Source organism: Melopsittacus undulatus, chromosome 26, assembly GCF_012275295.1.
Source record: "Melopsittacus undulatus isolate bMelUnd1 chromosome 26, bMelUnd1.mat.Z, whole genome shotgun sequence".
NCBI lineage: Eukaryota > Metazoa > Chordata > Aves > Psittaciformes > Psittaculidae > Melopsittacus > Melopsittacus undulatus.
Genome location: NC_047552.1, coordinates 840957 through 867402, shown reverse-complemented (window position 1 = coordinate 867402; position 26446 = coordinate 840957). Strand labels below are relative to the sequence as shown.

At 52.4% G+C, this 26446-nt stretch overlaps 1 protein-coding gene across 1 annotated transcript; it reads left to right on the top strand.

Annotated features, from left to right (window-relative positions):
* Nucleotides 1-540: 540 nt before the first annotated feature.
* LOC117437713 (rho guanine nucleotide exchange factor 1) lies at nt 541-26446 on the top strand (the record flags this gene model as incomplete). The annotated part of the gene is made up of 25 exons (XM_034072287.1): nt 541-651; nt 1567-1609; nt 2859-2964; nt 4547-4684; nt 5233-5262; nt 5852-5954; nt 6553-6646; nt 7448-7591; nt 8303-8379; nt 9124-9226; nt 10345-10491; nt 11593-11675; nt 12550-12675; nt 14148-14262; nt 15200-15300; nt 16776-16853; nt 17961-18036; nt 19077-19244; nt 20571-20658; nt 21361-21462; nt 21708-21748; nt 22103-22153; nt 23858-23928; nt 25795-25876; nt 26241-26446. Coding segments are annotated over 24 exons (2271 nt in total), but the record flags the coding sequence as incomplete, so codon positions are not given.

Sequence of the window (26446 nt, the reverse complement as noted above, 5' to 3'; positions counted from 1 at the left end):
CCATTTTTGGGGTGGTTTTACCTATCTGAGGTGATTTCACCCACTTTGAGGTGAATTCATCCATTTTGGGGGTGATTTAACCTATTTTCAGATTATTTTACCCATTTTGAGGTATATTTTATCCAATGTTTGAGATTATTTTACCAATTTTCAGGTGTTTTTACCTATTCCTGAGGTGATTTTACCCATTTTAGGGTGATTTTGCCCTTTTTTGAGGTGATTTTACCATATTGAGTGATTTTACCCATTTTTGGGCTGATTTAACTGATTTTGAGAGGATTTCACCCATTTTGAGGTGATTTACCCATTTTTTTGGTGTGATTTCACCCATTTTGGGGGTGATTTAACCCATTTTAGAGGTGCATTAACAGATTTTGGGGTGAGTTCACCCATTTTTGGTGTGATTTCACCCATTTTTGGGGTGATTTCACCCATTTTTGGGTGTGATTTTACCCATTTTTGGTGTGATTTAACCCATTTTTGGTGTGATTTTACCTATTTTTGGTGTGATTTAACCGATTTTGGGGGTTTTTGCCCCATTCTCGCCCCCAGCTCTGTTTCCTGCACTCGGAGCTGCTCTTGGGAATGGGCCCCAAGGAGGGAAGGAAACAGTTCCTGGAGTTCTGGCAGCTCTTCCTGGACAAGGGAGCGGTGAGCACCAAAAACACACAAAAATACACCAAAATACACCAAAAACACCCAAAAATACCCCAAAAATACCCAAAAATACACCAAAAACACCCAAAAATACACCAAAAACACACAGAAATACCCCAAAAATACCCCAAAAACACACAGAAACAGCCCAAAACCACACAGGAAATGCCCAAAAACACAACAAACACACAGAAATACCCCAAAATACCCCAAAAAACACACAAAAACACCAAAAAAACAGACAACACCCAAAACCAGCTCGAAAATACCCCAAAAATCACACCCAAAACACCCAAAAACAGACCAAAAACACACAAAAATACCCAAAAACAGACCAAAAACACCCAAAACCAGCCCAAAAACAGCACAAAAACACCCCAAAACAGACCAAAACCACATAAAAATACCCCAAAACAGACCAAAAACACACAAAAATATCCCAAAAACAGACCAAAAACAGCCGAAAACCAGCCCAAAAACAGCCCAAAAACACCCAAAAACAGCCCAAAACAGACCAAAAATACCCCAAAACAGACCAAAAACACCCAAAACCACACCCAAAACACCCCAAAACACACAAAACAGCCCAAAAATACCCAAAAACTCACAAAAACACCCCAGAAACACCCAAACCCACCCAAAAATACCCCAAAACCACCTTGAAAATACCAAAAACACACAAAAACACCCCAAAACATCCAAAAACACCCAATAACAGCCAAAAACACGTCAAAACACCCCCAAAATACCCAAAAACACCAAAAATACACACAAAAAATACCCCCAAACACTTCCAAAACCACACAAAACACCCCAAATCCCCTCTTTTTACCCCAAAAACACCCAAAATCCCCTTTTTTCACCCCAAAACACCTAAAATCCCCTCTTTTCACCCCAAACCTGTGGCAGCTCCTGCGGGTGCCCATCCCCCTCCATCTCCAGCCTGAACTGGGTGAGTGCAGCCCCAATGGGGGCGTTTTGGGGCAGTTTGCATGGATTTGATGAATTTGGGGTTTATTTGATGTATTTTGGGTGGATTTGGTGTATTTTGGGTGGATTTTATGTATTTTGGGTGGATTTGGTGTATTTTGGGTGGATTTGGGTGTATTTTGGGGTGTATTTGGGGTATTTTTGGGTGGATTTGGTGTATTTTGGGTGGATTTGATGTATTTTGGGTGGATTTGGGTGTATTTTGGGGTATATTTGGGGTATTTTGGGGTGTATTTGGGGTATTTTCGGTGTATTTTGGGGGTATTTTGGGGTGTTTGGGGGTATTTTTGATGTCTCCAGTATTTTTGGGCATATTTTGGGGTAGTTTTATGCATTTTGGGTATTTTGGGGTGTATTTTGGGGAATTCTTGGGTGTATTTTGTGTATTTTTGGGTTATTTTGGGGTGGTTTGGTTACTTTTGGGTGTATTTGGGTATTCTTGTGTGTTCTCGTTATTTTTGGCTATTTTTGTGTATTTCAGGTATTTATGGGGTATTTTGGGGGTGATTTTGGGATATTTTGGGGGTGTTTTGGGGTAGTTTTGGGCTATTTTGGGGTATTTTTTGGGTGATTTTGGGGTATTTTGGGGTATTTTTTGGGAATCTTGGGTATTTTGGGGGAATTTTGGGTGATTTCGGGCTATTTTGGGGTGATTTTGGGGTTATTTTGGGGTATTTTTTGGCAATTTTGGGGTGATTTTGGGGTATTTTTGGCTATTCTGGGGTATTTTGGGGTAGATTTTGTCTATTTTGGGGTATTTTGGGGTGGTTTTGGGGTATTTTTGGGTTATTTTGGGGTATTTTTGGCTATTTTTGGGGTACTTTGGGCTAATTTTGGGTGATTTTCGGCTAATTTTGGGCTAATTTTTGGTGATTTTTTGCTATTTTGGGGTATTTTAGGGGTATTTTGGGGTACTTTTTGCTATTTTGGGGTATATTTGGGGAATTTTGGGGTACTTTTGGGTGATATTGGGCTATTTGGGGGTGATATTGGGCTATTTTGGGGTGATTTGGGGGTATTTTTGGGTGATTCTGGGCTACCTTTGGGTGATACTGGGCTATTTTTGGGTGGTTTTGGGGTATTTTTGGCTATTTTGGGTGATTTTGGGGTATTTTGGGGTGATTTTTTGCTATTTTGGGCTAATTTTGGGCTATTTTTGGCTATTTTGGGGTGATTTTGGGTGATTTTGGGTTATTTTGCCCCTATCCCAGCCCGTCTCCGTCCCGAGGCTGTTCCCGAGCAGCAGCAGCGCCGGATCCTGCGGGAAGTGGGGGAGGGGCAGGAGGCGGAGCTGGAGCGAGACCTGCGTCACTTCCGGTGGGGGGAGGGGCAATGGGGGTGTCCTATGGGGGATGGGAATGGGGACCCCAATATGGGGTGGGAGGGGTTAAATGGGGGGGGTCCCCATCCCCATCCCATCCCATCCCCATCCCATCCCATCCCATCCCCATCCCATCCCCATCCCATCCCATCCCCATCCCCATCCCATCCCATTCCCATCCCATCCCCATCCCATCCCATCCCCATCCCATCCCATCCCCATCCCATCCCCATCCCATCCCCATCCCATCCCATCCCCATCCCATCCCCATCCCCATCCCATCCCCATCCCATCCCATCCCCATCCCATCCCATCCCCATCCCCATCCCATCCCCATCCCATCCCATCCCCATCCCATTCCCATCCCCATCCCATCCCCATCCCATCCCATCCCCATCCCATCCCATCCCCATCCCATCCCATCCCATCCCATCCCATCCCCATCCCATCCCCATCCCATCCCATCCCATCCCCATCCCATCCCATCCCATCCCCATCCCATCCCATCCCCATCCCATCCCATCCCATCCCATCCCATCCCCATCCCATCCCATCCCATCCCCATCCCATCCCATCCCCATCCCCATCCCATCCCCATCCCATCCCCATCCCATCCCCATCCCATCCCATCCCCATCCCCATCCCATCCCCATCCCATCCCATCCCATCCCCATCCCATCCCATCCCCATCCCATCCCATCCCCATCCCCATCCCATCCCCATCCCATCCCATCCCCATCCCATTCCCATCCCCATCCCATCCCCATCCCATCCCATCCCCATCCCATCCCATCCCCATCCCATCCCATCCCATCCCATCCCATCCCCATCCCATCCCCATCCCATCCCATCCCATCCCATCCCCATCCCATCCCATCCCCATCCCATCCCATCCCCATCCCATCCCCATCCCATCCCCATCCCATCCCCATCCCATCCCATCCCCATCCCCATCCCATCCCCATCCCATCCCATCCCATCCCCATCCCATCCCATCCCCATCCCATCCCATCCCCATCCCCATCCCATCCCCATCCCATCCCATCCCCATCCCATTCCCATCCCCATCCCATCCCATCCCATCCCATCCCCATCCCATCCCATCCCATCCCATCCCCATCCCATCCCCATCCCATCCCATCCCATCCCATCCCCATCCCATCCCATCCCCATCCCATCCCATCCCCATCCCATCCCATCCCCATCCCATCCCATCCCCATCCCCATCCCCATCCCCATCCCATCCCATCCCATCCCATCCCATCCCATCCCATCCCATCCCCATCCCATCCCATCCCCATCCCATCCCATCCCCATCCCATCCCATCCCCATCCCCATCCCCATCCCCATCCCATCCCATCCCATCCCATCCCCATCCCATCCCATCCCCATCCCATCCCATCCCCATCCCATCCCCATCCCATCCCATCCCATCCCATCCCATCCCATCCCATCCCCATCCCATCCCATCCCCATCCCATCCCATCCCCATCCCATCCCATCCCCATCCCCATCCCCATCCCCATCCCATCCCCATCCCATCCCATCCCATTCCCATCCCCATTCCCATCCCATAGTGCCAAGCGCCTACTGGGAATGACCCCAGGAGAGGCTGAACTGGCAGCACTGGAGTCGCTCCCAGTAGATCCCAGTATCCGGCTGCAACGGGAACGGGATCTGGCCGAGGGGATGCTGGAGCGGCTGGAGGACGTGCAGTGAGGAGCTATGGGGTCTATGGGGTCAATGGGGTCTATGGGGTCTATGGGGGCTATGGGGGCTATGGGGTCTATGGGGCCTATGGGGGTCAATGGGGTCTATGAGGCTATGGGGGCTATGGGGGTCAGTGGGGTCTATGGGTTCAATGGGGTCTATGGGGATCAATGGGGTTCAATGGAGTCTATAGCATCCATGGGGTGTGTGGGGGTCAATGGGGTTTAATGGGGTCTATGTCATCAATAGGGTCTATGGGTCAGTGGGGTCTATGGGGGTCAATGGGGGCAATGGGGTATATGGGGGTCTATGGGGTCAATAGGGTCTATGGAATCTATATGGGCAATGGGGGTCAGTGGGCGTTAATGGGGTCTATGGGGGTTTACGGGGGTCTATGGGGTCAATGGGGTCTATGGGGGCAATGATGTCAATGGGATCTAATGGGGTATATGGAGGTCAGTGGGTTTCAGTGGGGTTCAGTGGGGATCAATGGGGTTCTATGGGGGTCAATGGGGTCCCCAGTTCCCCCATAGACCCTCCTGTTCTTTTCCAGTTTGACCATTTCATCTGATGAGGAGAAGTGGTGAGAGAATGGGGGCAGCTATGGGGCTCTGTGGGTCTCTATGGGTCTCTATGGGGTCTCTATGGGGTCTCTATGGGGTCTCTATGGGGTTGCTATGGGTCCCTATGGGGTCTCTGTGGGTCTCAGTGAGTCTCTATGTGTCTCTATGGGTCTCTTATGGGGTCTCTGTGGGTTTTATGTGTCTCTATGTGTCTCTATGTGTCTCTATGTGTCTCTATGGTCTCTATGGGTCTCTATGTGTCTCTATGGGTCTCTATGTGTCTCTATGTGTCTCTATGGTCTCTATGGGTCTCTATGTGTCTCTATGGGTCTCTATGTGTCTCTATGGGTCTCTATGTGTCTCTATGGGTCTCTATGGTCTCTATGGGTCTCTATGTGTCTCTATGGGTCTCTATGTGTCTCTATGTGTCTCTATGTGTCTCTATGTGTCTCTGTGTCTCTATGTGTCTCTATGGTCTCTATGGGTCTCTATGTGTCTCTATGGGTCTCTATGTGTCTCTATGTGTCTCTATGTGTCTCTATGTGTCTCTATGTGTCTCTATGTGTCTCTATGGGTCTCTATGGGTCTCTATGGGTCCCTGCCCCACAGCTCCGCCATCTTTGGCGCCATCCTCACCTACATGAAGCACTTGGGGGTCAGACCCAAAGGGAATGATGGGAAGAAATCCAAGAGCCACTTCTTCCGGAAGAAGGTGGGGACCCCATTGACCCCATTGACCCCCATTGACCCCATTGACCCCATTGATCCCATTGACCCCATTGATCCCATTGATCCCCATTGACCCCCATTGATCCCATTGACCCCATTGACCCCATTGATCCCATTGATCCCCATTGATCCCATTGATCCCATTGACACCCATTGATCCCATTGATCCCCATTGACCCCCATTGATCCCATTGACCCCATTGACCCCATTGACCCCATTGATCCTATTGACCCCATTGACCCCCATTGACCCCCATTGACCCCATTGAGCCCCATTGACCCCATTGACCCCATTGACCCCCATTGACCCCCATTGACCCCATTGACCCCCATTGACCCCATTGAGCCCCATTGACCCCATTGACCCCATTGATCCCATTGATCCCATTGAGCCCCATTGACCCCATTGATCCTATTGACCCCATTGACCCCCATTGAGCCCCATTGACCCCATTGACCCCATTGATCCCATTGATCCCATTGATCCCCATTGATCCCATTGACCCCATTGATCCCCATTGATCCCATTGACCCCATTGATCCCCATTGATCCCATTGACCCCATTGACCCCATTCCCCAGCATTCCGGATCCAGGAAGCCAGAGGAGGCTCCAGGCAGGACCCGAAGGGGCTTCCTCCTGCCGGGGGGGGCTCTGTGGGGCCGGGACCCCCATTGTGAGTAATGGGGGGGGGGGACCCCTTAACACCCCCCAAATACCCTTAAACACCCCCAAAATGACCTAAAATGAGCCAAAATTCACCAAAAATGACCCAAAATGACCCAAACTCCCCCCATATCTCCCCTCCCCCCATTCCCTTTGCAGACACCGAGGGCAGGCAAGGCAAAGGCAGCGAGAGCGAAGGTGAAGCCCCTCCCCCATTGACCCCATTGACCCCATTGATCCCCATTGACCCCATTGACCCCATTGACCCCATTGACCCCATTGACCCCATTGATCCCCACTGATCCCCATTGACCCCATTGACCCCATTGACCCCATTGATCCCCACTGATCCCCATTGATCCCATTGACCCCCATTGAGCCCCATTGATCCCTATTGACCCCATTGACCCCCATTGATGCCCATTGATCCCATTGATCCCCATTGAGCCCCATTGAGTCCCTTTGACCCTATTGATCCCCATTGATCCCCATTGATGCCCATTGATCCCATTGATCCCCATGGAGCCCCATTGATCCCTATTGACCCCATTGATCCCCATTGATCCCATTGATCCCCATTGATCCGCATTGATCTCCATTGACCCCATTGATCCCCATTGAATCCCATTGACCCCACTGATCCCTATTGATCCCCATTGCCCCCATTGAGCCCATTGACCCCCATTGACCCCATTGAACCCCATTGATCCCCATTGACTCCCATTGATCCCCATTGACCCCCCATTCATCCCCATTAATCCCCATTCACCCCCATTGCCCCCATTGTGACCCTCACCCTTTCCCCCCATAGCAGACAAGTGCCCCCCCCAGGACAAGAAGGGCCCCAAGGGGGCGGAGCTGGGGGCGGGGCCTCGGGCACGGGGGGGGGCAGCTCCCCCTGACCCCCCCCCCAACGTCAGCCCCACAGTGGGGGATGGGTCTGAGGGGGACACAGGTAAGGGGGGAACCCATTGAAACCCATTGATCCCATTGAGCCCCATTGATCCCCATTGACCCATTGATCCCATTGAACCCCATTTAACAACATTGAACCCCATTTAACCCCATTGACCCCTATTATTCCCATTGAACCCCATTGAGCCCCATTGATCCCATTGAACCACATTGATCCCATTGAACCCCATTGATCCCCACTGATCCCATTGAGCCCCATTGATCCCATTTAACCCCATTGTACCTCATTGATCCCCATTGCCCCCCATTGATCCCATTTAACCCCCATTGTCCCCTATTGACCCCATTGACCCCCATTGATCCCATTGATCCCATTGAACCCCATTGAACCCCATTGAACACCATTGAATCCCATTGATACCCACTGATCCCCATTGATCCCCATTGACCCCCATTGACCCCATTGAGCCCCATTGATCCCATTGAGCCCCATTTAACCCCATTGACCCCTATTGATCCCATTGAACCCCATTGACCCCATTGATCCCCATTGAACCCCATTGATCCCATTGAACCCCATTGAACCCCATTTAACCCCATTGATCCCCATTGACCCCATTGACCCCATTGACCCCCATTGAACCCCATTGAATCCCATTGACACTCACTGATCCCCATTGATCCCCATTTAACCCCATTGAGCCCCATTGATCCCATTGTCCCCCATTCACCCCCATTTTACCCCCCACAGGCCTGGACCCCCAAGAACCAGGGGCCCCCCCCACCCCCCGCGGCCTCGGCCCCCCCGAGCCCCCCCCCGAGGAGGGGGTGGGGAAGGAGAGGTGAGAGTGGGACCCCCTATAGTGACCCCAAATCACCCCAAATCACCCCAAAATCACCCCAAAATCACCCAAAAACACCCTAAAATCACCTAAAATCACCCAAAATCACCCAAAATCACCCCAAAACACCCCAAAAACACCCCAAATCACCCCAAAATGACCCAAAATCACCCCAAAATCACCCAAAATCACCCCAAAATCACCCAAAATTACCCCAAAATCACCCCAAAATCACCCCAAAATCAGCCAAAATGCCCCCAAATCACCCCATAACCATCCCCCCTTACCCCCTATATCCTTCAATGGGGTGGGGGAGGGGTTGAGTCTATAGGGGTGCTGCATTGTGACCCCCTCTTTTTACCCCCCATTTACCCCCCTCCTTTACCCCCCTCCCCCCCTTTAACCCCCCCCTTTGACCCCTCCCCCCCTTGACCCCCCCCTTTACCCCCTTTGACCCCTCCCCCCCTTTACCCCCCTTTGACCCCTCCCCCCCTTATCCCCCTTTAACCCCTCCCCCCTTTACCCCCCTTTAACCCCTCCCCCCCCTTACCCCCCCTTTGACCCCTCCCCCCCCTTTACCCCCCCTTTGACCCCTCCCCCCCTTTACCCCCCTTTGACCCCTCCCCCCCTTTGACCCCTCCCCCCCCCCAGCCTGGACACAGGGGGGGACCCCCCAGGCTGTTCCCTGCCCCCCCCCCCTCGGGGGGGGGAGGGGGAGGAAGAGGAGGGGGGGGAGGAGGAGGAGGAGGAAGAGCCTTGGAGGGCCCTGGTGCCCCCCCCCCTGCTGCAGGGGCTGAGCAAGAGGGAGCTGAGGCGCCAGGAGGTCATCAATGGTGAGGGGGGAACCCAAAATACCCCAAAACACCCCAAAAACAGCCAAAAACACCCCAAAAACACCTGAAAACACCCCAAAACACCCCCAAAATACCCCAAAAACACCCAGAAACACCCCAAAAACAGCCAAAACACCCCAAAAATACCCCAAAACCACCCCAAAAATAGACTTGCATGGTCCCCCCCCCCATTGGCCCCTATAGGCCCCCATAGACGTCTATGGACTCTCCCCATTACCCCCCCATAGACCCCCCCCATAGCCCTCTATGAAACCCCCCCATTACTTCCCCATTACTGCCCCATAGACCCTCCCCATAGCCCCCTATGTTCTCCCCATAACCCCCTATGGACCCTCCCCATTACCCCCCATTCCCCCTCATAGGCCCCCATTACCCCCCCATAGACCCCCATACACCCTCCCCTTTACCCCCCATAGCCCCCTATGGACCTCCCCATAGACCCCTATGGCCCCTTTCCATTCCCCCCCATAGACCCCCCCCCCCATTACCCCCCAATAGACCCTCCCATATCCCTCTATGGACTGCCCCATAATCCCCTATGGACACCCCCCATTACCTCCCCATAGACCTTCCCCATAGCCCCCTATGTTTCCCCCATACCCCCTATGGACCCCCCCCATTACCCCCCATAGACCCCCCCCATAGCCCCCTATGGCCCCTCCATTCCCCCCATTAGCCCCCATAGCCCCCCATGCTTCGCCCCCCATAGACCCTGCCCCCAGCCCCCTATGCCCCGCCCCCATAGACCCCGCCCACCTCCCCAGGCCCCACCCCCATATACCCCACTCATAGCCTCTATGCTCCGCCCACCATAGACCCCGCCCCCAGCCCCATAGACCCGCCCCCATCCCCCCAAGCCCCGCCCATCACAGACCCCGCCCCATCCCAAGCCCCGCCCCCTCCCCTAAGCCCCGCCCCCTGCCGCAGAGCTGGTGCTGACCGAGCGCACCCACGTGTGGGTGCTGCTCCATGGCCCCTCCCTCCATAAGCCCCGCCCCCTCCCCCTAAGCCCCGCCCCCACCCCAAGCCCCGCCCCTCCCCTAAGCCCCGCCCCCTCCCAAGCCCCGCCCACCCCTAAGCCCCGCCCCCTGCCGCAGAGCTGGTGCTGACCGAGCGCACCCACGTGCGGGTGCTGCGGGTGCTGCTGGAGCTGTTCCATGGCCCCTCCCTCCGGGGGGGGTTCTTCCCCCCCACCGACCTGCACAACATCTTCCCTGGCCTCGAGGAGCTGGTGGAGGCTCATGGTGAGTGAAAAACACCCAAAATCACCCGAAAATGGGGGAAATCGACCCAAAAATGGGCAAAATTGACACAAAAATGGGTAAAATCGACACAAAAATGGGCAAAATCGACCCAAGAATGGCCAAAATCGACCCAAAAATGGCTGAGATACACCCAAAAATGGCCAAGATAGACCCAAAATACCCACATACACCCAAAATGATCCAAAAATGGGCAGAATCGACCCAAAAATGGGGAAAATCGAACCAAAAATGGGCAAAATTGACCCAAAAATGGCTAAAATCGACCCAAAAATGGCTAAAATTGACACAAAAATGGCTAAAATTGACACAAAAATGGGCAAAATCGACCCAGGAATGGCCAAGATAGACCCAAAAATGGCTGAGATACACCCAAAAATGGCCAAGATAGACCCAAAATACCCACATACATCCAAAATGACCCAAAAATGGACAAAATCGACCCAAAAATGGCTAAAATCAAACAAAAAATGGCTAAATTTGACCCAGAAATGGTCAAGATGGACCCAGGAATGGCCAAGATAGATCTGAAATACCCACATACACCCAAAATGACCCCAAAATGGGCAAAATTGAACCAAAAATGGGGAAAATTGACCCAAAAATGGGCAAAATCGAACCAAAAATGGCTAAAATCGAACCAAAAATGGCTAAAATCGACCCAGGAATGGCCAAGATAGACCCAAAAATGACTAAAATAGACCTGAAATACCCAAATACACCCAAAATACACCCAAAATGACACAAAATGATCCAAAATAGACCAAAAACGGGCAGAAAATGGAGCAAAATGACCCAAAAATGGCCAAAATCGACCCAAAAATGGCCAAGATAGACCCAGACCACCAAATACACCCAAATACACCCAAATACACCCAAAATACACCCAAAATTAGCTAAAACACACCCAAAATCAGCCAAATTGCACCCAAATAGCCCCAAAATCAGGCAAAATACACCCAAATACATCCAATGATGATGATGATGATGTCACTGATGATGTCATCATGATAATGATGATGTCATGATGATGATGATGTCATTGATGACGTCACTGATGACGTCATCACCCCTCCCCCCCAGCTCTGTTCCTGGGCAGCCTGAGGCGGCGGCAGGAGGAAAGTGGCTTTGTCATTGGGGCCATTGGGGACCTGCTGCTGGCAAGGGTGAGAACCTGTGTCCTTAGCATGTTCTTAGCATGTTCTTAGCGTGTTCGGTGTCATTAGCGTGTTATTTGCATGTTATTAGCATATTCTGAGTCCTTAGGGTGTTATTTGCATGTTATTAGCATGTTTTGTGTTCTAAGCTTGTCCTTAGTATGTTCTATGTTCTTAGCATGTGCTTAACATGTTCAGTGTCCTTAGCATGTTCTCTATGTGTCCTTAGCATGTTCTATGTTCTAAGTGTGTCCTTAGCATGTTGTATGTTCTGTGTTCTTAATGTGTCCTTAGCATGTTCTGTGCTCTAAATGTGTCCTTAGCATGTTCTAAGCATGTTAACCTATGTCCTAAGCATGTTACCCATGTTCTAAGCGCATTGTCCCATGTTCCAAGCATGTCATTATGTGTTCTAAGCATGTTGTAGCTTATAATGGCATGTGGTAAGTGTGGTATCATGTTCTAAGTGTGCTATCTCATGTTATCATGTGTTATCACATGTCCTAAGTGTGTTGTCATGTGTTCTAAGCATGTTATAGCATGTTATCAGTTGTTAGTCTGTGTTATCCCATATCCTATGCATGTTATCACATGTTACTGCATGTCTTAAGCACGTTATAAGCATGTTATCACATGTTCTAAGCATGTTATCACATGTTCTAAGCATGTTATCACATGTCCTAAGCATGTTATGCATCCTAACCATGTAGTCACATGTCCCAAGCATGCTGTCACGTGACCCAAGCGTGTCATCACGTGTCCTAAGCATGTTCCAAGCATGTTATCCCATGTCCTAAGTGTGTTATCTCATGTTATCACATGTCCTATGCATGTTGTCACGTGACCCCGTCACGTGACCCCCGTCCTCTGGTCACGTGACCAGTTCGAGGGCCCCGAGGGCCTCTGGTTCCAGAAGATCTCAGCTCGGTTCTGCAGCCGTCAGCCCTTTGCCCTGGAGCAGCTCAAGGCCAAGCAGCGCAAGGATGCTCGCTTCAACCACCTCATACAGGTACAAATGACCCGAAATCGGGCAAAATCACCCCAAAAACGTGAAGATCACCCCAAAAAACCCCAAAATCGACCCAAAAATCATCAAAATCGGCCCAAAAATGGCCAAAATAGACCCAAAAATGGCCAAAATAGACCCAAAAGGCTTGGAGCTCCAAAGCAGCGCAAGGACGCTCGCTTCAACCACCTCATACAGGTACAAATGAGCCGAAATCGGGCAAAATCACCCCAAAATCGTGAAGAACACCCCAAAAAACCCCAAAATCGACCCAAAAAACGTCAAAATTGACCCAAAAATGGCCAAAATCGACCCAAAAATGGCCAAAATCGACCTAAAAATGGCCAAAATAGACCCAAAACAAGGCTTGGAGCTCCAAAGCAGCGCAAGGACGCTCGCTTCAACCACCTCATACAGGTACAAATGAGCCGAAATCGGGCAAAATCACCCCAAAATCGTGAAGAACACCCCAAAAAACCCCAAAATCGACCCAAAAATGGCCAAAATCGACCCAAAAATGGCCAAAATAGCCCCAAAACAGCCCCTGCTCCAGCATCACAAGGGATGCGCTTCAGCCCCATCATCTGGGTACCAGACCCCCCCAAAATGACCCAAAATACCCCAAAACACCCCAAAATTACCCCAAATCCACCCAAAACACCCCAAAATGACCCAAAATAGCCAAAAATGACCCAAAATACCCCAAAATGACCCAAAACCAGCCCCAAAACCAGCTCCTGACCCCCAGAGCATCACAAGGGATGCGCGCATCAGCCCCATCATCTGGGTACCAAACCCCCCCAAAATTACCCAAAACACCCCAAAATACACCAAAATACCCCAAAACAACCCAAAATGACCTAAAATACCCCAAAATACCCCAAAATGACCCAAAATACCCCAAAACAGCCCCTGCTTCAGCATCACAAATGATGCGCTTCAGCTCCATCATCTGGGTACCAAACCCCCCAAAATGACCCAAAATGACCCAAAACACCCCAAAATTACCCCAAATCCACCCAAAACACCCCAAAATGACCCAAAATACCCCAAAATGACCCCAAAATGACCCAAAAAATACCCCAAAATGACCCAAAACCAGCTCCTGACTCCCAGAGCATCACAAGGGATGCGCGCATCAGCCCCATCATCTGGGTACCAAACCCCCTAAAATGACCCAAAATGACCCAAAACACCCCAAAATACACCAAAATGACCCAAAAATAACCCAAAATACCCTAAAATGACCCAAAATAGCCAAAATGACCCAAAATACCCCAAAACAGCCCCTGCTTCAGCATCACAAAGGATGCGCTTCAGCCCCATCATCCGGGTACCAAACCCCCCAAATCCCCCCAAATCCCCCCAAAATGACCCAAAACACCCCAAAATACACCAAAATGACCCAAAAATGACCCAAAATAGCCAAAAATGACCCAAAATGACCCAAAATGACCCAATTCTCCCCATTTTAGGCAGCCGAGAGCCACCCGCGCTGCCGGCGCCTGCAGCTCAGGGACATCATCCCCAGTGAGATGCAGAGACTGACCAAGTACCCCCTGTTACTGCAGAGCATCAGTGCTTGTACCGGTGAGAAACAGCCCAAAATGAGCCAAAATCGGGCAAATTTAACCCAAAATGGAGCCGTAATCTCACCACTAAGATCCAGGCTCAAAATGAACCAAAACGGTGCAAATTTGACCCAAAACGGCCCAAATTTAGCCCAAAACGGAGCCATAACCCTGGTGCTGAGATACAGCTTCAAAATGAACCAAAATGGCCCAAATTTGACCCAAAACAGCCCAAATTCAGCCCAAAACGGAGCCATAAACCTCACTGCTGAGATACAGCTTCAAAATGAACAAAAATGGTGCAAATTTGACCCAAAATGGCCTAAATTTGACCCAAAACGGAGCCCCAAACCAACCCATTCTCCTGCAGAGCATCAGGGCTTGGAGTGGTGAGAAATAGCCCAAAATGAGCCAAAACAGGGCAAATTTAACCCAAAATGACCCAAAATCATGCAAATTTGACCCATAATGGAGCCATAACCCTGGTGCTAGGATACAGGCTCAGAATGACCCAAAACAGTGCAAATTTAGCCCAAATTTAGTCCATTGACCCCCATTGATCCCCATTGATCCCATTGCCCCATTGATCCCCATTGATCCCATTGCCCCCGTTGCCCCCCATTGATCCCCATTGATCCCATTGCCCCATTGATCCCCATTGATCCCATTGCCCCCGTTGCCCCCCATTGATCCCCATTGCCCCCATTGACCCCATTGACCCCATTGCCCCCATTGACCCCATTGCCCCCATTAACCCCATTGATCCCCATTGATCCCATTGATCCCATTGACCCCATTGCCCCCATTGACCCCATTGATCCCCATTACCCCTATTTACCCCCATTGACCCCATTGCCCCCATTGACGCCCATTGATCCCCATTGCCCCCATTGCCCCCATTGACCCCATTGCCCCCATTGATCCCATTGACCCCATTGATCCCATTGACCCCATAGAGGATGCTGAGGACAGGGCCCGTGTGGAGAAGGCAGCTGACTGCTGCCGCCGCATCCTGGACCATGTCAACCAGGAGGTGCGGGAGATGGAGAACTTCATGGTAAGGACCAGTAGAAACCAGTATAAACCAGTATGGACCAGTATAAACCAGTATGGACCAGTATAAACCAGTATGGACCAGTATAAACCAGTATGGACCAGTATGGGCCCAGTGCATCCCTAATGCCCCCCATTATCCCTCCTAGTGCACCCCTAATGGATCCCAGTATCCCCCCAGTGCATCCCAGTATGGACCAGTATAAACCAGTATAAACCAGTATGGACCAGTATGGGCCCAGGGAATCCCTAATGCCCCCCATTACCCCTCAGTACCCTCCTAGTGTGTCCCTAGTGGGTCCCAGTATCCCCCCAGTGCCCCTCAGTGCATCCCAGTATGGACCAGTAGAAACCAGTATAAACCAGTATGGACCAGTATGGACCAGTGCATCCCTAATGCCCCCCATTATCTCCCCAGTACTCTTTTAGTGCATCCCTAGTGGGTCCCAGTAGGCCCCAGTGCCCCTCAGTGCATCCCAGTATGGACCAGTATAAACCAGTATAGACCAGTATGGACCAGTATGGGCCCAGTGCATCCCTAATGCCCCCCATTAGCCCCCAGTACCCTCCTAGTGCATCCCTAGTGGGTCCCAGTATTCCCCCAGTGCCCCCCAGTGCATCCCAGTATGGACCAGTATAACCCAGTATGGACCAGTATGGGCCCAGTGCATCCCTAATGCCCCCCATTACCCCTCAGTACCCTCTTAGTGCATCCCTAGTGGGTCCCAGTATCCCCCCAGTGCCCCCCAGTGCATCCCAGTATATCCCATTGCACCCTCAGTACCCTCCCATTGCACTCCCAGTCCATCCCAGTCCATCCCATTCCATCCCAGTGCACTCCCAGTGCATCCCAGTCCATCCCCATTGTGCTCCCAGTCCATCCCAGTCCATCCCATTCCATCCCAGTGCACTCCCAGTGCATCCCAGTCCATCCCCATTGTGCTCCCAGTCCATCCCAGTCCATCCCATTCCATCCCAGTGCACTCCCAGTCCATCCCAGTCCATCCCAGTCCATCCCTATTACACTCCCAGTTCATCCCAGTGCCTCCCAGTCCATCCCATTGCACTCCCAGTCCATCCCATTGCACTCCCAGTCCATCCCAGTCCCTCCCAGTCCATCCCAGTCTATTCTAGTCCATCCCTATTACACTCCCAGTCCATCCCAGTCCCTCCCAGTCTATCCCAGTCTGTCCCATTGCCTCCCAGTCCATCCCATTACACTCCCAGTCCCTCCCAGTCTATCCCAGTCCCTCCCAGTACATCCCATTACACTCCCAGTCCATCCCAGTCCATCCCAGTCCATCCCAGTCCCTCCCAGTCCATCCCAGTCCCTCCCAGTCCCTCCCAGTCCATCCCAGTCCATCCCAGTCCCTCCCAGTCCCTCCCAGTCCATCCCAGTCCATCCCAGTCCATCCCAGTCCCTCCCAGTCCATCCCAGTCCCTCCCAGTTCATCCCAGTGCCTCCCATTGCCCCCACAGAAGCTCAAGGACTTCCAGCGCCGCCTGGACCTGTCCGGCCTGAAGCAGAGCTCAGAGCCCTGGTTGAGTGAGTTCAAGGTGAGAACAGCCAGAAACAGGCAAAACAGCCCAAAACACCCCAAAAACAGGCAAAACAGCCCAAAAACAGGCAAAAAACACCCCAAAAACAGCCAAAACCAGCCAAAAACAGCCAAAAACAGCCCAAAAACAGCCAAAAACAGCCAAAAACAGCCCAAAAACAGCCAAAAACAGCCCGAAAACAGCCAAAAACAGCCCAAAACACGCCAAAAACAGCTAAAAACACCCAAAAAACACCCCAAAACCAGCCAAAAACAGCCCAAAACTTACCCAAACTGACCCAAACCACCCAAAACCACTGAAAATTACCCAAAATGACCCAAACCCACCCAAAATCATCCAAAACATCCAAAACCCCCCAAAATGACCCAAACTGACCCAAACTGACCCAAACTGACCCAAAACCCCCAAAATGACCCAAACCACCAAAACCAACCCAAACTACCCAAAACCACCCAAAATCACTGAAAATCACCCAAAATGACCCAAACTCACCCAAAATCATCCAAAACATCCAAAACACCCAAACTGACCCAAAATGACCCAAACTGACCCAAAATGACCCAAACTGACCCAAACTGACCCAAAACCCCCCAAAATGACCCAAACTGACCCAAACCACCCAAAACCACTGAAAATCACCCAAAATCATCCAAATCATCCAAAACCCCCCAAACTGACCCAAAATGACCCAAACTGACCCAAAATGACCCAAAACCCCCAAAATGACCCAAACTGCCCCAAAACCCCCCAAAATGACCCAAACTGACCCAAACTGCCCCAAAACCCCCCAAAATAACCCAAATGACCCAAACTGACCCAAAACCCCCCAAAATGACCCAAAATGACCCAAACCACCCAAAACCACTGAAAATCACCCAAAATGACCCAAAATCGTCCAAATCATCCAAAACCCCCCAAAATGACCCAAAACCCCCAAACTGACCCAAAATGACCCAAACTGACCCAAAACCACTGAAAATCACCCAAAATGACCAAAACTGACCCAAACTGACCCAAACCCACCCAAAAACCCCCAAAATGACCCAAAATGACCCAAAATGACCCAAAAACCCCCAAAATGCCCCAATCTGCCCCATTCTGCAGGGCACGGAGCTGACCAAGCGGCAGCTGGTGCACGAGGGGCTCCTGAGCTGGCGCCTGGGCAAGGACAAGGCTGTGGGTGAGGCTGGTTTGGGGCCAGAACAGGCGATTTTGGGCAATTTTGGGTGGGTTTGGGTGGATTTGGGTGTTTTGGGTATTTTGGGTGATTTTGGGGCGATTTCAGGCGATTTTGGGCAATTTTGGGTGGGTTTGGGTGGTTTGGGTGGTTTTGGGTAATTTTAGGTATTTTGGGTGATTTTGGGGCAATTTCAGGTGATTTTGGACAATTTTGGGTGGGTTTGGGGGGGTTTGGGCATTATTGGGTGTTTTGGGCGTTTTGGGGCCAGATCCGGCGATTTTGGGCAATTTTGGGTGGGTTTGGGGGGTTTTGGGTGGTTTGGGGTTATTTTGGGTTGTTTTGGGGTGATTTTGGGTGTTTTGGGTGATTTTAGGTATTTTGGGTAATTTTAGGTATTTTGGGTGATTTTGGGGCAATTTCAGATGATTTTGGGCAATTTTGGGAGGGTTTGGGGGGTTTTGGGTGACTTTGGGGTGGGTTTGGGGGTTTTAGGTGGTTTGGGGTGATTTTGGGTATTTGGGTGAATTTGGGGCAATTTCAGGCGATTTTGGGCAATTTTGGGAGGGTTTGGGGGATTTTGGGGGGATTGTTTTCTCTCATTTTTAACCCATTTTCCCCATTTTTTCCCATTTTCTCTCATTATTTACCCATTTTTAACCCATTTTTCCCTTTTTTTTCATTTTTTTTCCCTTTTTTCCCCATTTTCTCTCATTTTTTTCCTCATTTTCCCCATTTTTTCCTGTTTTTTCCCTTTATTTCCCGTTTTCTCTAATTTTAACCCATTTTCCCCCTTTTTTTTTTCCTGTTTTTTCCCCTTTTACCCCATTTTCTCTCATTTTTAACCAATTTTTCTCCTTTTAAACCCATTTTCCCCCACTTTTTCCCCTTTTTTCCCTTTTTTGTCCCATTTTATCTCATTTTTAACCCATTTTCCCCCATTTTTTCCCTTTTTTACCCATTTTTTGTCATTTTTAACCCTTTTTTCCCCGTTTTTAACCCATTTTTGCCCGTTTTTCCCCCGTTTTTACCCCATTTCCCAGACGCGCATGCGCTGTTGCTGGACTCGCTGCTGGTGCTGCTGCAGCGCCAGGACGAGCGGCTGCTCCTGCGCAGTCAGAGCCGGGGCCCTGCGCATGCGCACGACGGCAGCCGGCTCCTCAGCCCCGTCATACGCCTGCGCGCCGCCATGACGCGACTCGTGGCCACCGGTAGGGGGCGGGGACAGTGCGGAGGCAGCCAATGGGAGCGAGGGGGCGGTGCGAGGGGACGGCAGCAGCCAATGGGAGCGAGGGGGCGGGGCTTGGAACGGGGGCGGCCAATGGGAGCGAGGGGGCGGGGCTTGGAACGGGGGCGGGGCTTTGGGGAACAGCGGCAGCCAATGGGAGCGAGGGGGCGGGGCTTGGAACGGGGGCGGGGCTTGGGGGAGAGGGGTGGGGCTTGGGGAACGGGGGCAGCTAATGGGAGCGAAGGGCGGGGCTTGGGGGAATGGGGGCGGGGCTGTGTGAGAGAGGGCGGGGCTTGGGGAACGGCGGCAACCAATGGGAGCGAGGGGGCGGGGCTTGGGTAGAGGGGGGCGGGGCTTGAGGGAGCGGGGGCGGAGCTTGGGGAACGGGGACGGGGCTTGGGGGGACGGCGGCAGCCAATGGGAGCGAGGGGGCGGGGCTTGGGGAAAGGGGGCGGGGCTTGTGAGGGAGGGGGCGGGGCTTGGGGGAACGGGAGGGGGAAAAGAGGCGTTTTGGGGTAAAAATGGGGTTTTTTGGTGTAAAAGTTGGTGATTTTGGGTTAAAAGAAGTGGGTTTTGGGGGTAAAATTGGTTGTTTTGGGTAAAAATGGGTGGGTTTGGGTAAAAATTGGATATTTGGGGTAAAAAGAAGTGGGTTTGGGGTGAAAATTGGTGATTTTGGGGTCCAAAATTGTGATTTTGGGGTGAAAAACAGTGATTTTGGGGTCAAAAAGAACAATTTTGGGTCAAAACTGGTGATTTTGGGGTCAGAAAGGGTGATTTTGGGGTGAAAATGGTGATATTGGGGTCAGATATGGTGATTTTGGGGTCAAAAAGTGTGATTTTGGGGTGAAAAATAGTGATTTTGGGGTCAAAAAGAACAACTTTGGGGTGTAAAAGGGCAATTTTGGGGTGAAAATGGTGATTTTGGTGTCAAAAAGGACAATTTTGGGGTCAAAAATAGTGATTTTGGGGTCAAAAATGGTTATTTCGGGGTCAAAAATAGTGATTTTGGGGTGAAAAAGTGTGATTTTGGGGTTTTTGGGGGTCAAAAATGGTGATTTTGGGGTGAAAAAGTGTGATTTTGGGGTTTTTTGGGGTCAAAAATGGTGATTTTGGGGTCAAAAATGGTGATTTTGGGGTGAAAAAGTGTGATTTTGGGGTTTTTGGGGGTCAAAAATGGTGATTTTGGGGTGAAAAAGTGTGATTTTGGGGTTTTTTGGGGTCAAAAATGGTGATTTTGGGGTCAAAAACAGTGATTTTGGGGTGAAAAGGTGTGATTTTGGGTGATTTTGGTGCTCTTTGCCCCCAGACCCCAAAGCCTTCTATGTCATCGTCAGCTGGGACAGTGGGGCCCAGATCTATGAGCTGGGGGCACAGACGGTGGCCGAGAGGAAGAAGTGGGGCTGGGGGGGGCATTGGGGTCTATGGGGTCTATGGGGTCCATTGGGGTCTATGGGGGTCTATGGGGTCTATGGGGTCTATTGGGGTCTATGGGGGTTTATTGGGGTCTATGGGTCTCCACTGGGGTCTATGGGGTCCATTGGGGTTTATGGGGGTGCCGTTGACGTCTATGGGTCTCCATTGGGGTCTACGGGGGCCATTGAGGTCTATGGGGGCTCCATTGGGGTCTATTGGGGTCTATGGGGGGTTTGGGCTGTTCCATTGTTCCCTATGGGGGGTTTGGGCTGTTCCATTGTCTCCTATGGGGGTTCCATTGTTTCCTATGGGGTTTGGGCTGTTCCATTGTCTCCTATGGGGGGTTTGGACTGTTCCATTGTTCCCTATGGGGTTTGGGCTGTTCCATTGTTTCCTATGGGGGGGTTGGGCTGTTCCATTGTTCCCTATGGGGGGTTTGGGCTGTTCCATTGTTCCCTATGGGGGGGTTGGACTGTTCCATTGTTTCCTATGGGGGTTCCATTGTCTCCTATGGGGGGGGTTGGGCTGTTCCATTGGTTCCTATGGGGGTTCCATTGTTTCCTATGGGGTTTGGGCTGTTCCATTGTCTCCTATGGGGTTTGGGCTGTTCCATTGTCTCCTATGGGGGGTTTGGGCTGTTCCATTGTTCCCTATGGGGGGTCTCCCCCCTGCCCCTCCCCCAGCTGGTGTGACCTCATCAATGAGACAGCCGGAGCCCTCCCCCCCCCTGGGAGCCAGCGTGGGAAGGGGGGGAGGGGCGAGGCCCCGCCCCCCACCCCCCTTGAGTGAGTGTGGGGGGGGGAGGGGTCAAAGGGGGGGGGGTTGGGGTCAATAAAGGGGTTTTTGGGTCTCAAAGGGGTTTTGGGGTAAAAAAAGGGGATTTTGGGGTAAAAAAAGGGGATTTTGGGGTCAAAAAATAGGATTTTGGGTCTAAAGGGGTTTTTGGGGTAAGAAAAGGGGATTTTGGGGTCAAAAAAGGGGATTTTGGGTCTAAAGGGGGTTTTATCTTATCTTACATCCCCCCCCCTAGAGAGGCAGAGAATGGGGGGGGCCCAAAGGAGACACTGGATGGTGAGTGGGGTCTGTAGGTCTCTATGGGGCTCTATGGGGTCTCTATGGGGCTCTATGGGGTCTCTATGGGTCTCTATGGGGTCTCTATGGGGCTCTATGGGGTCTCTATGGGGCTCTATGGGTCTCTATGGGGTCTCTATGGGTCTCTATGGGTCTCTATGGGGTCTCTATGGGGCTCTATGGGGCTCTATGTGTCTCTATGGTCTCTATGGGTCTCTATGGTCTCTATGGGTCTCTATGTGTCTCTATGGGTCTCTATGTGTCTCTATGTGTCTCTATGGGTCCCTATGGGTCTCTATGTGTCTCTATGTGTCTCTATGGGTCTCTATGTGTCTCTATGGGCTCTGCCCCCAGAGGTGCTGGTACCAAGTGAACAGGGTCTGGCAGCTGCTGCACTGGAGAGAGGTGAGAGCCCCAAAACCACCTGAAACTGCCCCAAAATCACCCCAAAATCACCCCAAAAACACCCAAAACCAGCCCAAAACAAAGCTGAGCTCCTTCTCCATGGCCCATGCACCCCATAACCCCCCCATACCCCCTATATACCCCCATATACCCCCTATATACCCCCCTATACCCCCCCATATACCCCCCATATACCCCCCCATATACCCCCCATATACCCCCTATACCCCCCATATACCCCTATATACCCCCTATATAACCCCTATATACCCCCCATATACCCCCCATATACCCCCTATACCCCCCATATACCCCCCATAAACCCCCCCTATACCCCCCCATATACCCCCTATATACCCCTATATACCCCCTATACCCCCATATACCCCCTATATAACCCCTATATACCCCCTATATCCTCTATATACCCCCTATACCCCCCCTATACCCCCCATATACCCCCTATACCCCCTATATACCCCCTATACCCCCCATATACGCCCTATATACCCCCTATACCCCTTATACCCCCATATACCCCTATACCCCCATATACCCCCATATACCCCCATATACCCCCTATACCCCCCATATACCCCCCATACCCCCCCTATACCCCCATATATACCCCCCTATACCCCCTATATACCCCCTATACCCCCCCATACACCCCCCCATATACCCCCCATATACCCCCCATATACCCCCTATACCCCCCATATACCCCATATACCCCCTATACCCCCCATATACCCCCTATATACCCCCCATATATCCCCATATATACCCCCATATACCCCCATATACCCCCTATATACCCCCCATATATCCCCATATATACCCCCATATACCCCCCATATACCCCCTATATACCATCCATATACCCCCATATACCCCCCATATACCCCTATAAACCCCCTATATACCCCCCATATACCCCCCATATAACCCCTATATACCCCCCATATACCCCCTATATACCCTCTATATACCCCCTATATACCCCCTATACCCCACCATATACCCCCAATACCCCCCATATACCCCCTATATACCCCCTGTATACCACCTATACCCCCCATATACCCCCCATATACCCCCCATATACCCCCTATATACCCCCTATATACCCCCTATACCCCCTATATACCCCCTATATACCCCCTATACCCCCTATATACCCCCTATATACCCCCTATATACCCCCTATACCCCCTATATACCCCCCATATACCCCCTATACCCCCCATATACCCCCTATACCCCCATATACCCCCCATATACCCCCTATATACCCCCTATATACCCCATATACCCCCCCTATACCCCCCATATACCCCCTATACCCCCATATACCCCCCATATACCCCCCATATACCCCCTATATACCCCCTATACCCCCCCATATACCCCCCATATACCCCCTATATACCCCCTATACCCCATATACCCCCCATATACCCCCCATATACCCCCCATATACCCCCTATATACCCCCTATACCCCTCCCCCCCCATAGTGGCAGCCCTGAAGCGGCTCCTCCCCTCCCCCCTCCCCTCCCCCCCCCCCCCCCCCTGCGCGGGACGAGATCGAGGCTCCGGATGGGGGAGGGGCAGGTAAGGACCTGGGGGGCGGGGGGGGAGGGGTCAGGGGTCATGGCCCCTCCCCCACCGCTCATTGCCCCTCCCCCCCCCCCCCCCTTAGGGGTCACGTGTCCCCCCCCCGAGGTGGGGGAGGAGCTGCAGGGGCTGGAGGAGACTCTGCTGAAGCTGAAGGTGAGACCCATAAGTGTGGGGCTGGGACCCATAAGTGTGGGGCTGGGACCCATAGAGAGGGGCTGGGACCCATAGAGAGGGGTTGGAACCTATAAGTGTGGGGCTGGGACCCATAAGTGTGGGGCTGGGACCCATAGAGAGGGGCTGGGACCCATAAGTGTGGGGCTGGGACCCATAAGTGTGGGGCTGAGACCCATAAGTGTGGGGTTGGGACCCATAGAGAGGGGCTGGGACCCATAAGTGTGGGGCTGGGACCCATAGGGAGGGGTTGGGACCCATAAGTGTGGGGCTGGGACCCATAGAGATGGGTTGGGACCCATAGAGAGGGGTTGGGACCCATAAGTGTGGGGCTGGGACCCATAGAATGGGGCTGGGACCCATAAGTGTGGGGCTGGGACCCATAGAGAGGGGCTGGGACCCATAGAGAGGGGTTGGGACCCATAGGGGGAGGTTGGGACCCATAAGTGTGGGGCTGGGACCCATAGAATGGGGCTGGGACCCATAAGTGTGGGGCTGGGACCCATAGAGAGGGGCTGAGACCCATAGGGGGAGGTTGGGACCCATAAGTGTGGGGCTGGGACCCATAGAATGGGGCTGGGACCCATAAGTGTGGGGCTGGGACCCATAGAATGGGGCTGGGACCCATAAGTGTGGGGCTGGAACCCATAGGGAGGGCTGGGACCCATAAGTGTGGGGCTGGGACCCATAGAGAGGGGCTGGGACCCATAAGTGTGGGGCTGGGACCCATAGAGAGGGGCTGGGACCCATAGAATGGGGCTGGGACCCATAAGTGTGGGGCTGGGACCCATAAGTGTGGGGCTGGGACCCATAGAATGGGGATGGGACCCATAAGTGTGGGGTTGGGACCCATAGAGAGGGGTTGGGACCCATAAGTGTGGGGCTGGGACCCATAGAGAGGGGTTGGGACCCATAAGTGTGGGGCTGAGACCCATAGAGAGGGGCTGGGACCCATAAGTGTGGGGCTGGGACCCATAAGTGTGGGGCTGGGACCCATAGAATGGGGATGGGACCCATAGAGAGGGGTTGGGACCCATAGAGAGGGGCTGGGACCCATAGAGAGGGTCTGAGACCCATAAGTGTGGGGTTGGGACCCATAGAGAGGGGTTGGGACCCATAAGTGTGGGGCTGGGACCCATAGAGAGGGGCTGGGACCCATAAGTGTGGGGCTGGGACCCATAGAGAGGGGCTGGGACCCATAGAATGGGGCTGGGACCCATAAGTGTGGGGCTGGGACCCATAGAGAGGGTTTGGGACCCATAGAGAGGGGCTGGGACCCATAAGTGTGGGGCTGGGACCCATAGAGAGGGGCTGGGACCCATAAGTGTGGGGCTGGGACCCATAGAGAGGGGCTGGGACCCATAGAGAGGGGATGGGACCCATAAGTGTGGGGCTGGGACCTATAGAGAGGGGCTGGGACCCATAGAGAGGGGTTGAGACCCATAGAGAGGGGCTGGGACCCATAAGTGTGGGGCTGGGACCCATAGAGAGGGGTTGGGACCCATAGAATGGGGCTGGGACCCATAGAGAGGGGCTGGGACCCATAGAGAGGGGTTGGGACCCATAAGTGTGGGGTTGGGACCCATAGAGAGGGGTTGGGACCCATAAGTGTGGGGCTGGGACCCATAAGTGTGGGGCTGAGACCCATAAGTGTGGGGCTGGGACCCATATAATAGGGTTGGGACCCATAAGTGTGGGGCTGGGACCTATAGAATGGGGCTGGGACCCATAGAGAGGGTCTGAGACCCATAAGTGTGGGGCTGGGACCCATAAGTGTGGGGCTGGGACCCCCTATGGGGCTGCCCATGACTCTCTATGGGTCTGCCCCACATCTATGGGGCACTGCAGGAGCTGGAGCAGAGCTTCTGGCAGCTCAGAGAGACCCTGAGCAAGGCTGGACCCACAGGAGGCAGCGACACGTGAGGGGCAGGTATGGGGCACTATGGGGCTCTATGGGGCTCTATGGGTCTCTATGGGTCTCTATGGGGTCTCTATGGGGTCTCTATGTGTCCCTATGGGGTCTCTATGGGTCTCTATGGGGTCTCTATGGGGCTCTATGGGTCTCTATGGGGTCTCTATGGGGTCCGTATGGGTCTCTATGGGGTCTGTATGGGGTCTCTATGGGGCTCTATGGGGTCTCTATGGGGCTCTATGGGGTTCTATGGGGTCTCTATGGGGCTCTATGGGGCTCTATGGGGTCTCAATGGGGTCTCTATGGGGTCTCTATGTGTCCCTATAGGTCTCTATGGGGTCTCTATGGGGTCTCTGTATGTCCCCTCCCCTCTCTCCCCCAGGCCCCTACAGACGCACCCGGACCCCCCATTGCAATGGTTCACCCCCCCCCACGCTTGTGCCTTCTATAGGACCCCCCAATCTATGGGGCTGGGAAGGGGGGGGGGGGTCCCAGAGCTATGGGGCAGCTTTGGGCCCCTCCCCCATGGATTTTGGGTGGAAAACCCAAAGAATTGGGAAAAACCCCAATAAAAATGATGCTTTTGCC